This window comes from Lepisosteus platostomus, chromosome 22, assembly GCF_059453375.1.
Source record: "Lepisosteus platostomus isolate fLepPlt1 chromosome 22, fLepPlt1.hap1, whole genome shotgun sequence".
Taxonomy (NCBI): Eukaryota; Metazoa; Chordata; class Actinopteri; order Semionotiformes; family Lepisosteidae; genus Lepisosteus; species Lepisosteus platostomus.
Window position 1 is genome coordinate 8,299,964 of NC_142632.1, and position 14,772 is coordinate 8,314,735.

A 14,772-nucleotide genomic window follows, 5' to 3' on the forward strand; every position below is an offset into this window, starting at 1 on the left:
GCAGCAGAGCTCAGCGCCATGCTCTTTCGTTCCATCCTCATTTCTAATCTGCAGCCCTGCAGTCCAACGTCTCAGTCTTTCCAGACATCGGCTTCCTGCATGAGCGTCAATGTCAGGCCCTGCGCGGAGGCCACAGGGCCCAGCTATGAGATCCGGGCGCGGTTAACGTTGTTTTTCTTGGGCAGTGCTGCCCACGTGTCATTTCCAGTAGGCAGGGCCCTGCCTTTCTCCTGACATTTGCTTTGAAATAGAGGCGGGTGCCAGGGATTGAAGCTTCAGAGGGGAACCAGACGTGGTTCCCAGCTGTCGAACCTGCGAACAGGATTAAACACCCGATCGGGGGAGTAGGAGGAGGAGGAAGTGGGGGGGGTAGAAGGAAGGTTTTGGTGGGCACGCAGCAAATTATCGCAAAAGGTCAACGAGTGCTGAATGTCAAAGCCAAGCCCTGGATCTGCGAAAAAATTAATTTGTCTCCAAGGAAAGGAAGCAGATCGTTCAGCTCCCCTGTGCTTAATTCATTTGGCAGCATGGAGGAGACAGACCAACGCTGAGAGTTTGAAACGAGGAGAGAACAGCTGTGGAGCAGCATTGAGTCGGACAGAACAGGGAGCCATGCCTTAAACCAGAAATCAATTTTCCTCCAGATATATTCCCATCATGACGAGAAATTTCTACTTCTCTCTGAGCCCGCCTGACAGGGCAGGAGCTGAATGGCTGCCTGTTGCCACAGGACTTAAAACGAAGGTGCGTGGCACCCACAGCTAATGGACAAAGAGGTTCCAGCAGCCTCCCAGAGCAGAGAGCCCGACTGCTGTGCGAGGCCGAGGGAACACAGACGCTCTGGGCCAGCGCTGGAGCGGTATCGTCACAGACAGGAGAGCTCACGCAGAGCAGATAGCGGGATTGGGCCACATGCCCTGTGCCTGCTGATGTAAAAGCAGGACCGTGACAATGTATTAGTAAGCAGGTGCACAAAGGAAAAAAAAACACCCATTGATATACTCATTTGGTTTTGACACCAGGCATTTGCAGACACACGGCTTGCAGACACATGCTTGGGCTACATTCTGACACGGCTGTCCAAAGAAAAGCAGAGACATGCAATGCACTGAGCCCAATTTAACAGGTCTGCACGCACTCCTACAGCAGGAACGCTGCAATCAGTCCCATGAAGCGTGCACTGTAGCGCAATGGGCAGAGCCAAGATTCTAGAAGCTGGGCAACTGGGAAGGAAGTCACAGTGCAGCATTAGTACAGTAAGTGTGCAGTAGCTGAGAAAGTGTGCACTAACAGTAGCAGTGTTCTGTCCTGAGCTGGCAGGCTGCTTGATATGGGTTACAAACTGCCCCTTGGTTTTCCTGAGCCCTCATCTAACCATTTCAGAAAGGGCGTGTCATCCGTGCACAATTAATATGCGAGAGCCGGTGAGTGTGGGCTCGTTAAGGAGGGGTTGAGTGGCTGCAGAGGGCCATTTGCATAGTGGCGACACACCAGGACTGCAGCTCGCCGATAATAGGAGGAAGCAGGAGGCACCCCTGCCCTCGCCAGGCTGGATGTGCCAACACACGCTGCCTGAGCCCTTAATTAAGTGCTGTGGAAAGGCTCTCTTCACATCCTCGCTGGGTCAAGGTATATGCAGGCAGGTTCCCCAGTTTGCTTCTTTTTCAGCTCGTGTCTTGCATCTGTTTGACTCCCTGCTGCTCTAACTGCTCCTGCGTTGGTACGTAATGGAGAAAAACTGTGAGGAGGAAGGACAGCCTGCCTGCTGGGGCTCCTGAGCTGAATCTAAGCGGGGATTACTGGTTTAGGGGTTCATTAAAAGACCTTTGCTGAAATCCGTAAACTCGGCTGTGGCGGTTTTAAAGTGAGTCGCTACAGTGGATTGAAAGAAAGTATCCAAAACGCGTCCGTAAGAACAGGTTTGTGTCTCATCCAGCACTGCGGCTGCAAGTTACTCACGTCTGTCTGTCTGTCTGCCTGGGCTGAAGTTGTGCAGTTGTGAGCTGGGCTGATGGGAGACAGGCTGGGGGTACAGCACAGCTAAACCTCTCTCGCAGAGTAGACAGGCACAGAGCGGACAGCAGTGTCCCATCAGGGCCCCCAGCGACTGCAGGAAAACTCTCCAGGTACATTCTCATTACTGGCACACAATGTGCACCGTGAGCAAAAGTTCTGCCTAGTAACAAAATCTGTTGCCAGGGCTGTCCGAGCGCATGGGGTTGCAGTTCATTTTTCTCTCATAACAAGCCTAAGACAGGTACGAGTGCGTGAGCAGGCGCCATTAGGCCCATCCTGCTCGTGTGGGTGCTGGTACCTTACAGATCCAAGAATCTAGGCCGATCATTCCTGGGAAATATCCCAGGACATCTGCTTCGACGCCATGGCTGCTGGCTCACGACAGCCTGTCTTTAAGTGCCTCTCTCTCTCCCCACCAGGCTGTGGGCTGGAGTTCCTGCTGGTCCTGTGCGGTCTGGAGCTGTCCTGGTCGTGCCCGCGCCACTGCGTCTGCTACACCTCCCCCACCACCGTCAGCTGCCAGGCCCACAACTTCCTGGCGGTGCCCGAGGGCATCCCGCCGCACAGCGAGCGCATCTTCCTGCAGAACAACCGCATCCACCGGCTGCTGCGCGGCCACTTCAGCCCGCACACCGTCACGCTCTGGATGTACTCCAACAACATCACCTACATCGAGCCCAGCACCTTCCACGGCTTCACCCAGCTGGAGGAGCTCGACCTGGGCGACAACCGCTTCCTGCGCGCGCTGGCGGCGGACACCTTCCACGGGCTGTCCCGCCTGCACGCCCTGCACCTGTACCGCTGCGGCCTGAGCAGCCTGCCCAGCGGCATCTTCCAGGGGCTCAGCAACCTGCAGTACCTCTACTTACAGGTAACGTCCAGCAGGGGGCCCCCTTCCCGCACTGCCATCCCCTCCCTCTCACAGTAAGAATTCCTTACGCTTACATAGCGGAGCCATGGTAGCTGAGACGGCAAGGGCGGAAGGTCCCGGGTTCGATCCCAGGGAGAGGCAAGCGATGGAGCTTCCTGATTCCTTCCAGATGACTCCCAGGTCCACTCAGCCTGCTTTCCAGGGTGACAGGCCGGCCGGAGTGTGATGCTGACCACATCACCTCCACCTCCAGTGTCGGGTGGTCAAGAAAAATGGTGACCCTTGCCCCCCATTCCCCATGGGCCTTGATCGCCTGAAAAGGCCATCACTTAAATAGCACTTTTCTGGACATTCCACTCAAAGCGCTTTACAGGTAATGGGGATCCCCTCCACCACCACCAGTGTGCAGCCCCACCTGGATGATGCACCAGTCCTCTCCCCACACACCAGCTCTCAGTGGGGAGGAGAGCAGAGTCATGAAGTCAGTTCAGAGATGGGGGTTATTAGGAGGCCATGATTGGTAAGGGCCAGGGGGGAATTTGGCCAGGACATTGGGGTAACACCCCTACTCTGTTACCAAAAATAAATGCTGAAGGTATACCGCCTGTGCAGGGCTCGTGGGTAAACACCCTGAATAGCAGCAGGAAGTCCATAGAGTAAAAGTAAAAATATGAAAAAGACACAAGTCCTAGAATCCAAAATCCAATGGGCAGGTGACAGTCAAAACCGAGTTGAGACAACACAACCGAGGAAACCGATCCAAAACGCAAGGGCAGAAGCCTTACCAGGGAGTAGTGAAAGCCAGGGAGCGAGAATAGATCAGTTTAGAAGAAAGGGAGCTCCAGAAGAGACTCTGTAATAGTGAGCGAAGGTATGAAAAAAGAGGAGGGTTTAAGTAGTGACAGGAGTGAAAGGTGATAGGACGGTTTGTTTGAGAGGGTGCGCGGTTAAGGCGTTTGTGAGTGTGAGTGCGTCTGGAATGCGTAACATACTCTTTTCAAGAGACACCCCAGCATTTTTAATGACCACAGAGAGTCAGGACCTCGGTTTTACGTCTCATTTGAAGGACGGCGCCTGTTTACAGTATAGTGTCCCCGTCACTACACTGGGGCATTAGGACCCACACAGACTGCAGGGTGAGCCCCCCCTGCTGGCCCCACTAACACCTCTTCCAGCAGCAACCTCAGTTTTTCCCAGGAGGTCTCCCATCCAGGTACTGACCAGCCTCACACCTGCTGAGCTTCAGTGGGCTGCCAGCTGGGAGCTGGGAGCTGCAGGGTGCCTTATAGGTGAGACAGGAAGCCAGTGCAAGGACTCCAGCACAGGAGTCATGTGATCACTCGCATTAGACCTGGTCAGGATTCTGGCTGCCGAATTTTGGACATCCTGGAGTTAACTCAATGCGGATTTAGAAACCTCAGCGAGCATTACAGTAGACGATTCGGGAGAAGACAAATGTGTCGATCAGCTTTCAGCAACAGTCAGCAATAACACAGGACATAGTCTGGCGATATTGCTGAGGTGAAAGAATGACGTTTCGACGAAATGTTGCACATGTGGGTCGAATGTCAAGTCTGAATTAAATATCACCCCCAGGGTTTTCAATTTTGACCGAAGCTCAAGTAAAATTACCATCCACAGACAGGCTTGAACAAAGTTTGTGCATGCAGTACGAAGACAGACCCACGGAACCGGACTGTACATGTGCAGCGACACACAGAATAATAATAATAATAACAATAATCGCTCACACTTACAATAGCACTTTTCTGGACACTCCACTCTAAGCACTTTACAGGTAATGGGGACTCCCCTCCACCACCACCAGTGTGCAGCCCCACCTGGATGATGCACCAGTCCTCTCCCCACACACCAGCTCTCAGTGGGGAGGAGAGCAGAGTAATGAAGCCAGTTCATAGATGGGGATTATTAGGAGGCCATGATTGGTAAAGGCCAGGGGGAAATTTGGCCAGAATAAGAAGCAGGCAGGCCAGAGGTGGCTCACAAGGGGGCTGCCAGAGTGTAACTGTGACGGATTTATCTCCCTTTCAGGACAACCGCATCGAGATCCTGCAGGATGACCTGTTTGTGGACCTGGTGAACCTCAGCCACCTGTTCCTGCACGGGAACCAGCTGCGCAGCCTGCACCAGAACACCTTCCGGGGCCTGGGCACCCTGGACCGCCTGCTGCTGCACCAGAACCGGCTGCACTGGGTGCACCACTGGGCCTTCCATGACCTGAAGCGGCTCACCACCCTCTACCTGTTCAACAACTCCCTGGCCGAGCTGTCGGGCGAGTGCCTGGCGCTGCTGCCCTCGCTGGAGTACCTGCGGCTCAACGACAACCCCTGGGAGTGCGGCTGCCCGGCACGCTCGCTCTGGGACTGGCTGCAGCGTTTCCGGGGCTCCGTCTCCTCCGTCGTGTGCCGGGCACCCCCGGAGCTGAGCGGCAGGGACCTCAAGCAGCTGCACAAGGAGGACTTCCCCCACTGCTCCGGCTCGGAGTCGCTGCACCAGATCAAGACCAGCACCTGGACCACAGCCGACAAGGTGTCTCTCAAGAAGGAGCACCCCCCGCACCCCCACACCCGGCACCACCCTCACCCGCCGCCCCCCGTCCCCGCCGCCCCGCCCCCGCCGCCCGAGGACGCCCTGGGCATCCCGCCGCCCTCGGTCGCCGGCGACCGCCCGGGAGCCCACCGGCCGGGCCGCGCCCGGAACTGCACCCGCCACCGCCCCCGGGGCCCCAAGAAGGGCCTTAACGAGGTGCACGTCCTGGAGGAGATGGCCGACAAGGAATACTCGGCCCCCGAGTTCCCGGGAGACGGCAAATACGACCACACGGGTGGAGCCCCCCGCAGGAAGTCCAAGTGCACCCCCAGGACCCCTGTGCGCCCCCCCAGCGGGGTCAAGCAAGCCACCAACCGGGCACACTCCCTGCTGGGAGGCCACCTGAGCCGAGCCCTGTCCCTGCTAGCGCCACTGACTGCAATTATACTGCGGTGAACCAGCAGGGGGCGCTCTGCCAAATCGCTGTCCTTCAGACTGACACCAGCCCCTGCACTGGCAAATGTGTGTGTGTGTGTGAGTGTGTGTGCGCGAGTGTGCGTGCATGTGTGCGTGTGCGCGGGGGGCTTACTGTCTCCAAGCATTCAATTAAAAGACTAATCAAACGTAAGGAACAGAGGTGGACAAGGGAAAGACACAGACCCAGAAGGCTCTCGCACTGCCACTCGATTTTTGTTCGAATTTTTGTTCTGGCTTTGGAATTCCGTCGATTTTCTCTCAGCACCGAGGACCAAACTTCAGCAGCTGTGAGAGCTGGGGAAAACAAGGCGCCGGCCTGCGGCGGGGGGGGGGCAGACCAGAGGCGGTGAACTCAGAAAAGTCCCCTTTTTCCTCTCTCTCCTTTTCGTTTTTTTCTACCCAGCAAAGAGGAGGGGGGTACCTGCTCCCGTCTCTCCTTGAGTGTGGAACTGAATTACTCGCTCCGATACGTCCGCAGGCGGTCGGACTACGATGTACCGCCAGCCCCGGACCCGTGCAGCCATGTCCTGGACCAGCACAGACTTTTGACGGGGCCAGTCGGTACCTCACCACACGGCAGGCGGCACAACCAGGGAAGGCACAAAGGAAACCCCGCCTGCCTGTCCCTCTGATGGCTTGGCTGTTATCGCCGGAGCTCGTCACAGGACGGTGCTCTGAGTGTTTCATGTCGGTTTTGTCACGTTCGCGTTAATGAAAACCTGCTTCGTTTCCACCGAAGCCAATTCAGCTGCCACACCACAGGGAACGTCTTAATACCTCCACCACTCGGCGTCAAACAAACTCTCCACGGAGAAAGCTGTGCACGGCTTCTCACAGATGAGTTTTTACTACGTTTTGCTGTCGAGTTTTTTTTTTTAACCTTTGTTTTCTTAACCCAGAACTGGGACCTGGTGGGGGATGGGGGGAGGATGGGGAATGGTGACCTCTGACCCCCTCTCGCCCCTGCTGCCAGGGGACATCGCGCGCCCCCTGTCTGTTTCTCACCAACAAAGAGCAAGAACCCCGCTCTCACACTGCTGGAAAACACAACAGAGACACATATCAGCAGCCTCCTGCTCAAAACACTGGGGCAGGGGCAAAAATAAATAAATGAAAAGGCTTTGATCTGTACTACTGACGAGTCGCTACTCCCAGAATGCAGCTGAACAAGGGAAACGGGCAGATCTGGACTGCCACCACAGAGCCGCAGGGACAGAGACCCAGGAACAGTCCAGCGCTCTTCGAAAACACGCCGAGGGAGCCCAGGGCAAGACAATCTACGCTGGAACTCATCCCCCCTCCCAGGGACATCTGTCCGAACCGGAGGACGCAGCCGGACGAACTAGTGGGCAAAACACAGGAAACAGAGCAGTTCGGCATCCTGCATTTCCTGACTGTGTTTGTACTAAAGTGACTAGAACATTATTAACATCCGTAATAATTATAACAGTACTGACTATGATAATAACTATACCGATAACAAGAATATTACCGATAACAGGGTTGTCCTTTCAAAAGGGGGGAGTTTTTATTTTCCTTGTTTTGTAACTTCTTCACACTGTCCCGCACCGCTCTCTCCTGTCCCCAGCCCCCTGCTCCTTCTCCCCCATGACCGATCTGTACCGTATGTCGTTAACAAAGAAGAACCAACGTACAAAAAAAAAATGTTTATAAATGATATTAAAAAACCTATATCTTCTTATGCTAAAGGTGGTGGGCTGTGTTCGGTCTTTCCCTCTCCAGGATCCCTCCTGGCTCTCGGAGGGGGGTTTCAGGGTGGCTGTGATTGTGCAGCTCAGTGCCTCGGCAGCCTGCCTGGGATGCAGGTGTATAATGACTGTTTCCTCCTGCAGAAATCAATGACAACCCAACCTCAGAAACAATCACCGGCTGATCCAATTTGTCAAAATATCTCCAGAACAACAGGCGTGGGCGTCGCAGGCAGAGTTTCCACAAAGCTGCATGTTCTGCATTATTCACAGCCTCTCCTTTGCCGACCCGAGGTTTAATCCCTTTTCCGCGCGCCTGGCGGAATTCCGCGGGTGGAACGTCTTCTCTTCCTTTCGGTGTCGTTTCCCGCTTCGCCCGCCCGCGCAACACCCGCGGCAAGGGCAGCGCCCCCGACACAGCCCCGCTTTGTGCCCCTGCCCAGGCCCGGCCCGGAACGAGGATCTGAGGTAGCCATATGGCTGCTAACCCACTGTGGGTTGAGTGGCTGGGCTGAACATCTCGGGCTCCAGTACTGAGGGAAGAGGCTGAGTAATAATAATAATTGCTTACAATTATATAGCGCTTCTCTGGACACTCAAAGTGCTTTACAGGTAATGGGGATCCCCTCCACCACCACCAGTGTGCAGCCCCACCTGGATGATGCACCAGTACTCTCCTCATACACCAGCTCTCAGTGGGGAGGAGAGCAGAGTGATGAAGCCAGTTCAGAGATGGCGATTATTAGGAGGCCATGACTGGTAAGGGCCAGGGGGGAATTTGGCCAGGACACCGGGGTTACACCCCTACTCTTTTCGAGAAACACTCTGGGATTGTTAATGACCACAGTGAGTCACAACCTCAGTTTTAGGTCACATCACAGTGTCCCCGTCACAGTACTGGGGCATTAGGACCCACACAGACTGCAGGGTGAGCGCCCCCTGCTGGCCCCACTAACACCTCTTCCAGCAGCAGCCTTAGTTTTTCCCAGGAGGTCTCCCATCCAGGTGCTGACCAGGCTCACACCTGCTGAGCTCCAGTGGGGCTGCCAGCTGGGAGCCGCAGGGCGACACGGCTGCTGGCAGAAATGGGTTTCCTTACTTTTGGACAAATACTAAAAGAGCCAAATTTCCATCGGTAATCCGTGCTTCTCTCACCCACGAAAAGGTGTTATTCAGAAAATGTCGGCACACCTCTGGGTGAGCCTGGAGCCAGAGAGAGGGCAGGGTGTATCTGCCATCCACATATGGCCACTCGTCCTTTCACAACCTCCAGGAGACACATGCATTCCCGGCTCCTGCTTTTCAAGCCATGCAGATGCAAATGCCTTTTTATTCCTGTCTTTTTTCCCCCCTCATTTTAGCCTTTATTATTCATTTAAGAAAGAAATCCACCCCGTCAGCAAGTTTGTCTCTTTTTAAACATGTGTTAGGATTTCACAGTCTCTCCTCACGGGCAGAAACAGAAGGGCCAGGAGCTAACATACCGGTGTTTCAGAAGAGAGGCCGTGCCACTGCACGTTACCGAGGGCTAACATGGCGAAGGTGTCTGGCTCCTGGGCAGTCTGCCTGGGATTGGCACCACAGGCACGTTGCTCTGTCAGGTTTTCCAAGAGCCTCTCAGGCTTGATCTGCTTCCTTCATGGCTGATCGGTATTGTACTGCCTTCACCTACGGTGCACAAACCTAGCCAGGAAATCACACTCCTCCTTCTGCACAAGCACCCCAACAGCCTATGATACACCCCCTGAACTGAAAGGCATACCAGGCTGGAAAATGCCCCCACATCATCAGGACCCCTCTCAGGGCTGTGTTCGCCCACGAGGCAGGGCCCTGCGTGTGGAGATCTCCAAGAATCCAGGACGCTTTCGGAGTCAGGCCGACACCCACAGCTCTAAATCATTTAAAAGCAAGGGAGGAGTATTTATGAGCGTGTCAAAGTAAATCTGCAGATATTCAAGGGCATTATTATTATTAATGGGACTTTAGAATGTAAATTCTATTTCCTTTTTATGATGGAAATTGATGTACAGGTCCATTTTTTTTTTTTTACTGTTAAATAAAAAAAAAAAAGTTAGTTTTATGCATGGCTGAAAACCTGCCCGGAATTACATTTAAATTGATGAGCAGCTCAGGCAGTTAATTGCACGGGCGATCACTCCATCACCTCCTCCCCCCCACCTTCTCTCTGTCTGAATCCCGGCTCGGTGCCGTCTCCCTGGTTGCGGGAGAGGGCGGTTTCAATATTGACCCCCTCTCCGGTCACAAAGAAAACACTGCCAGCCCGCATTAGCCAGGCTTAATCGAAAAGCAAACAAGCTCGCAACCCCTGCCTTTTCAACATGCATCTTTTCTATCAGAGCAGCGTGATTTATAGCAGGACACGCAGCTCAGAAAATTAGCTCCCCTAACACTCCGTGGAAGAGTTACGCTGAACGGCACGGTTTTGAGGAGGTGCTGCATCTTCTAGTGAGACTCGGGGTTAACGGCCGGCTTGTTGCTCGTGAGTTAACCCTTGTTATCTATTCCCTTTCTCTTGGATCGCATCGGAACTCGGAAGAGAATCCTCGCCACCGTCACTCTGTTATTGATCCAAGAGGAGCCCTGCCCTCAAAACGTTTTGGGATTTGACGCCACCGCCAACATTATTTGTTAAGCCCACATCTTGGAACAAGGAACTTCCGGCATCACGTTGGATGTGAGTGGCGCCGCCCTAGTGGCAGCACCAGGGATGGCGGTTGGGGGGGTTGTCTGAGATAGAAGAGGCAGGGAGAGTTAAATAGGGTGGAAAGGAAAGGAGGCAGACAAGGAGAGGAGAGAGGTCTGTGTTGGTTGGAATCCTACTCCGTTGGGCCCCTGAGCAAGGCCCTTCACCCCAGCTGCTCCAGGGGTGCTGTACAATAGCTGACCCTGCGCTCTGACCCCCGGCTTCTCTCCCTGTCTGTGTGTCTCATGGAGAGCAAGCTGGGGTATGCGAAAAGACAAATTCCTCACGCAAGAAATTGTAAAGGGTTAATAAAGTGATGTTATTAAAGGAAGGTTTCAGAAACCACCATTTTAGAAGAGCCGCTGCTGTCACAGCTCCTCCAGCCCCTGAGGAGCACACTCAGCCTCAGTCCAGGAACACCTCGAGCAGACCAGCGCCACCCCTCTCCCCTGCAGGGAAGCAGAGACCTTGAGTTCCGTAGCTCGTTGCTCTGTAACTCATGTGAGAAAACCGAAGGATCAAGGGGAGCCCCGAATTTCCGATGTGGAAGGCCAACGCCCGGAGACTGGCGTCCGTGCCCCAAGCCTGTCCAGGCAGGTGTTGCCAGTGGGCGCCTGGCGCGGGCCGCGGAGAGAGGAGGAGAGCTCCTCCCGAAACGGGAGCGCGAGTGCCGCGCGGCTTTAATTAAGCTTTCTGTCACCGCGCAGCTATTGCGGCTTTAATTAAAATCAAACGTTTAGGAAATGAGAAAGGGGAAGAATGAAGGGGCGCTGAGTCTGTGTGTGGGGCTGGGGTGCAATTAGACCAGTTACAGCCCTGCACCTGCCTCGCTGCTTGTCCCCAGATCCCTGATCAATCAGCAAGCTAATACTGCTGCTCGGTTTATTACCTTTTTCACCGTGCATGCCTTTACTCACTGTTTATTTATTTATGGCAGCTCTCCAAAGACCCCCTGGCACCAACCCCCCCCCCCCTCTCCACCAGCTACTGTTGCATGCAAATCACACAGAGCACAGGCATTCTACATCAGCACCAGTCACGGCAGACAAGGGCCACGGCGCCCCCTGCAGGGCGAGGCAGCCACGCCAAGTGCAGGACCCTGGAAACAGAGGCTCTTCACTCTCTGCCAGTGAAAGCCCACCGGCAACTGGTTCAGCCACTATCCTTCAAGGCCAATCGGCAGACTCACAGTCGCCAGACTTGACAGGGGTGATGAGCAAGTATACAGCCGGCACGGCACCGAGGAGACTTGCAAAAATACTGCGGTAAACCGCAGGCGCAGGTTCAGAAGGGCAGCTCTTTAATTCCAAAGTGCTCCCATTTTTCTCACGTTCTCGCAGAAATAAGAGAGATGAAAGCTTCGGGTGACCCCCCGCGCTATGAGGAGTGTCAGAATAGCCTGGAGGCGCTGGAGAGTTTATTGCCAGTGAAAGAGACACAGCGAATCAGGATGCAGCACCTTTGTAGGGAAACGTGCTGACCCAAACAGTCACCCCCGGAGGTAATCAATGCGCACAATTAACACGTCCGATCAATCAGCTTTAACGAGCAGTGAAAAGATCATCTTAAATACAATTACAACGGCCTGTGACCGACAAACAGAACAGGGCCCCGTGTGATGAGCAAATCGAACAGGCTAATCTCGCTGGCCTGGGAGGAGCTAACCACAGCACTTTCAGCACCGTTAATGAGTCTGCAGCCATGACAGGACAGCAGCCGACTGAAGATCCCTGCCGCTTGCATCAGGAGCTGCGCTGTCCCGGCCTCTCTTCCGGGACAGCCTGCTCTTCCTGCTCCCTGCTCTCTGCCCGGCGGGAAGCGTGTCCAAACCCCGCAGCCTGGATTTTGTCTTCCTGCAGGGCTTTCGGGTTAGAGGTTCCTCGTACATCACAACATATTCATGTCCCTCAACCCTGATAATGTAAGTCAACCCTACACAGAGCTGATAATACTCCTCAACCTACACAGAGCTGATAATACTCCTCAACCTACACAGAGCTGATAATGCAACTCAACCCTGCACAGAGCTGATATTGTTGCTCAACCCTGCACAGAGCTGATAATGTTGCTCAACCCTGCACAGAGCTGATAATACTTCTCAACCCTACACAGAGCTGATAATGTAACTCAACCCTACACAGAGCTGATAATACTCACAAACCCTACACAAAGCTGATAATGTAACTCAACCCTGCACAGAGCTGATAATACTCATAAACCCTACACAGAGCTGATAATGTAACTCAACCCTACACAGAGCTGATAATGTAACTCAACCCTGTACAGAGCTGATAAGGTAACACAACCCTACACAAAGCTGATAATGTAACTCAACCCTGCACAGAGCTGATAATGTTGCTCAACCCTACATAGAGCTGATAATGTTGCTCAACCCTATATAGAGCTGATAATGTAACTCAACCCTACACAGAGCTGATAATACTCACAAACCCTACACAAAGCTGATAATGTAACTCAACCCTGCACAGAGCTGATAATGTTGCTCAACCCTGCATAGAGCTGATAAGGTAACTCAACCCTACACAGAGCTGATAATACTTCTCAACCCTACACAGAGCTGATAATGTAACTCAACCCTACACAGAGCTGATAATACTCATAAACCCTACACAAAGTTAATAATGTAACTCAACCCTACACAGAGCCGATTGTACTCCTCAACCCTGCACAGAGCTGATAATGTAACTCAACCCTGCACAGAGCTGATAAGGTAACTCAACCCTACACAAAGCTGATAATGTAACTCAACCCTACAAAGAGCTGATAATACTCATAAACCCTACACAAAGCTAATAATGTAACTCAACCCTACACAGAGCTGATAATGTAACTCAACCCTACACAGAGCTGATAATGTAACTCAACCCTGCACAGAGCTGATAAGGTAACTCAACCCTGCACAAAGCTGATAATGTAACTCAACCCTGCACAGAGCTGATAATGTTGCTTAACCCTACACAGAGCTGATAACACTCCTCAACCCTACACAGAGCTGATAGTACTCCTCAACCCTACACAGAGCTGATAATGTAACTCAACCCTACACAGAGCTGATAATGTAACTCAACCCTGCACAGAGCTGATAAGGTAACTCAACCCTGCACAAAGCTGATAATGTAACTCAACCCTGCACAGAGCTGATAATGTTGCTTAACCCTACACAGAGCTGATAACACTCCTCAACCCTACACAGAGCTGATAGTACTCCTCAACCCTACACAGAGCTGATAATGTAACTCAACCCTGCACAGAGCTGATAAGGTAACTCAACCCTACACAAAGCTGATAAGGTAACTCAACCCTACACAGAGCTGATAACACTCCTCAACCCTACACAGAGCTGATAATGTAACTCAACCCTGCACAGCCCACATTATGTCCAGGTACAGAGCAGATTTACTGCCTCCATGCTCAAGCTCAGCCCAGAGGTCACCTCTGTTCCCAGCAGGGAGACAATGAAAGACAGGAAATGCTGCACAGGATAACTCTGAAACAAATCGGATTTGAAATTCAATTTCTTGATCAACGTTTCAAGTGGATTAGGCTAAGATCGAAAATGGGAACATACTCTACTCTAACAACTCCTGTACATTAGTATATTAACTCACAGGGCAAAAAGAAATCAAACAAAAGCGGTCAATCCAGTTGCGATTCAGACCCTTGACGCTCCCCGGAGGCATTAACAACCCCTTCGGCCGCCAGTCAAAACGCCCCGCTGGGAACGGGGGGAGCCGAGAAACACCCCAGTGCTCTGCAGCGTCTCCGCCATCCCCACGCGATGAAACAGGGAGAACAGGCGTGTGCCCCTGGCGCAACACAGCCCTGCGGCTATCCTGATATTATAATAGTATATTCCCCGGCCTGGAATATTAGGCTCAAGGGAGCACTCGGTTTCTTTTTTTCTGTTGGATAAAATGAAATGTTCCATGTCCCTTACCAACTGCTAATAGCCCCGTACCTGAACGCAGGTTCTCGGTGGCTTGAAGCGGGAAGTCTCAAGTCCACAAGAAACTGCTCACCAGGTCTGTAATCTGTAATGGGAGATACCCAGCCAGGGCCTGCGTTTCCTTGTTTTAGTAGAAGGGGGATAAAAACGTGACTTTGTCACCTCTGATTCCGCTGCTGGCAGCCAACAGAAGGCCAGGAGCTGTTCCAGAGCGTGGCTGTGCCAGTCTGTGATCGGCCTGCAAACTTCAAACACAGCCTGCCGTCACATCTCAGCTCAGGAGCGGAAGACATGTGTCGAAACATCTGGTGCAAAACTGCTTCACTTTGTTTTCCTCCTTTCTGAAGTCCCAGCACTTTCCTTCCCTTGTTTTTTTTTTTTTAAAGCGCTGTCATCAAACGGTTTAAGCAAAATGCCAGGTGTGTGCTGGCGCTGGTCTCGCTTCAGCAGCCCTGGAGTGAAATGCACAGCTTCCTCC

The 14,772-nt window shown here is 53.0% G+C and overlaps 2 protein-coding genes across 3 annotated transcripts in view; one reads left to right on the forward strand and one right to left on the reverse strand.

Annotated features, from left to right (window-relative positions):
* The window catches only part of rtn4rl1b (reticulon 4 receptor-like 1b), a 102,561-nt gene extending 94,938 nt beyond the window's left edge, over positions 1–7,623 (forward strand). The window contains exons 2-3 of the mRNA XM_088616096.1: positions 2,436–2,887; positions 4,940–7,623. Of these exons, the coding sequence (XP_088472222.1) occupies positions 2,436–2,887; positions 4,940–5,893 (1,406 nt within the window). The 3' untranslated portion in view covers positions 5,894–7,623. The remainder of the gene's footprint in view (positions 1–2,435; positions 2,888–4,939) is intronic.
* rpa1 (replication protein A1) overlaps positions 1–14,772 on the reverse strand; it is an 89,883-nt gene that overhangs the window by 31,031 nt on the left and 44,080 nt on the right. The gene's annotated exons all lie outside the window — the stretch shown is intronic.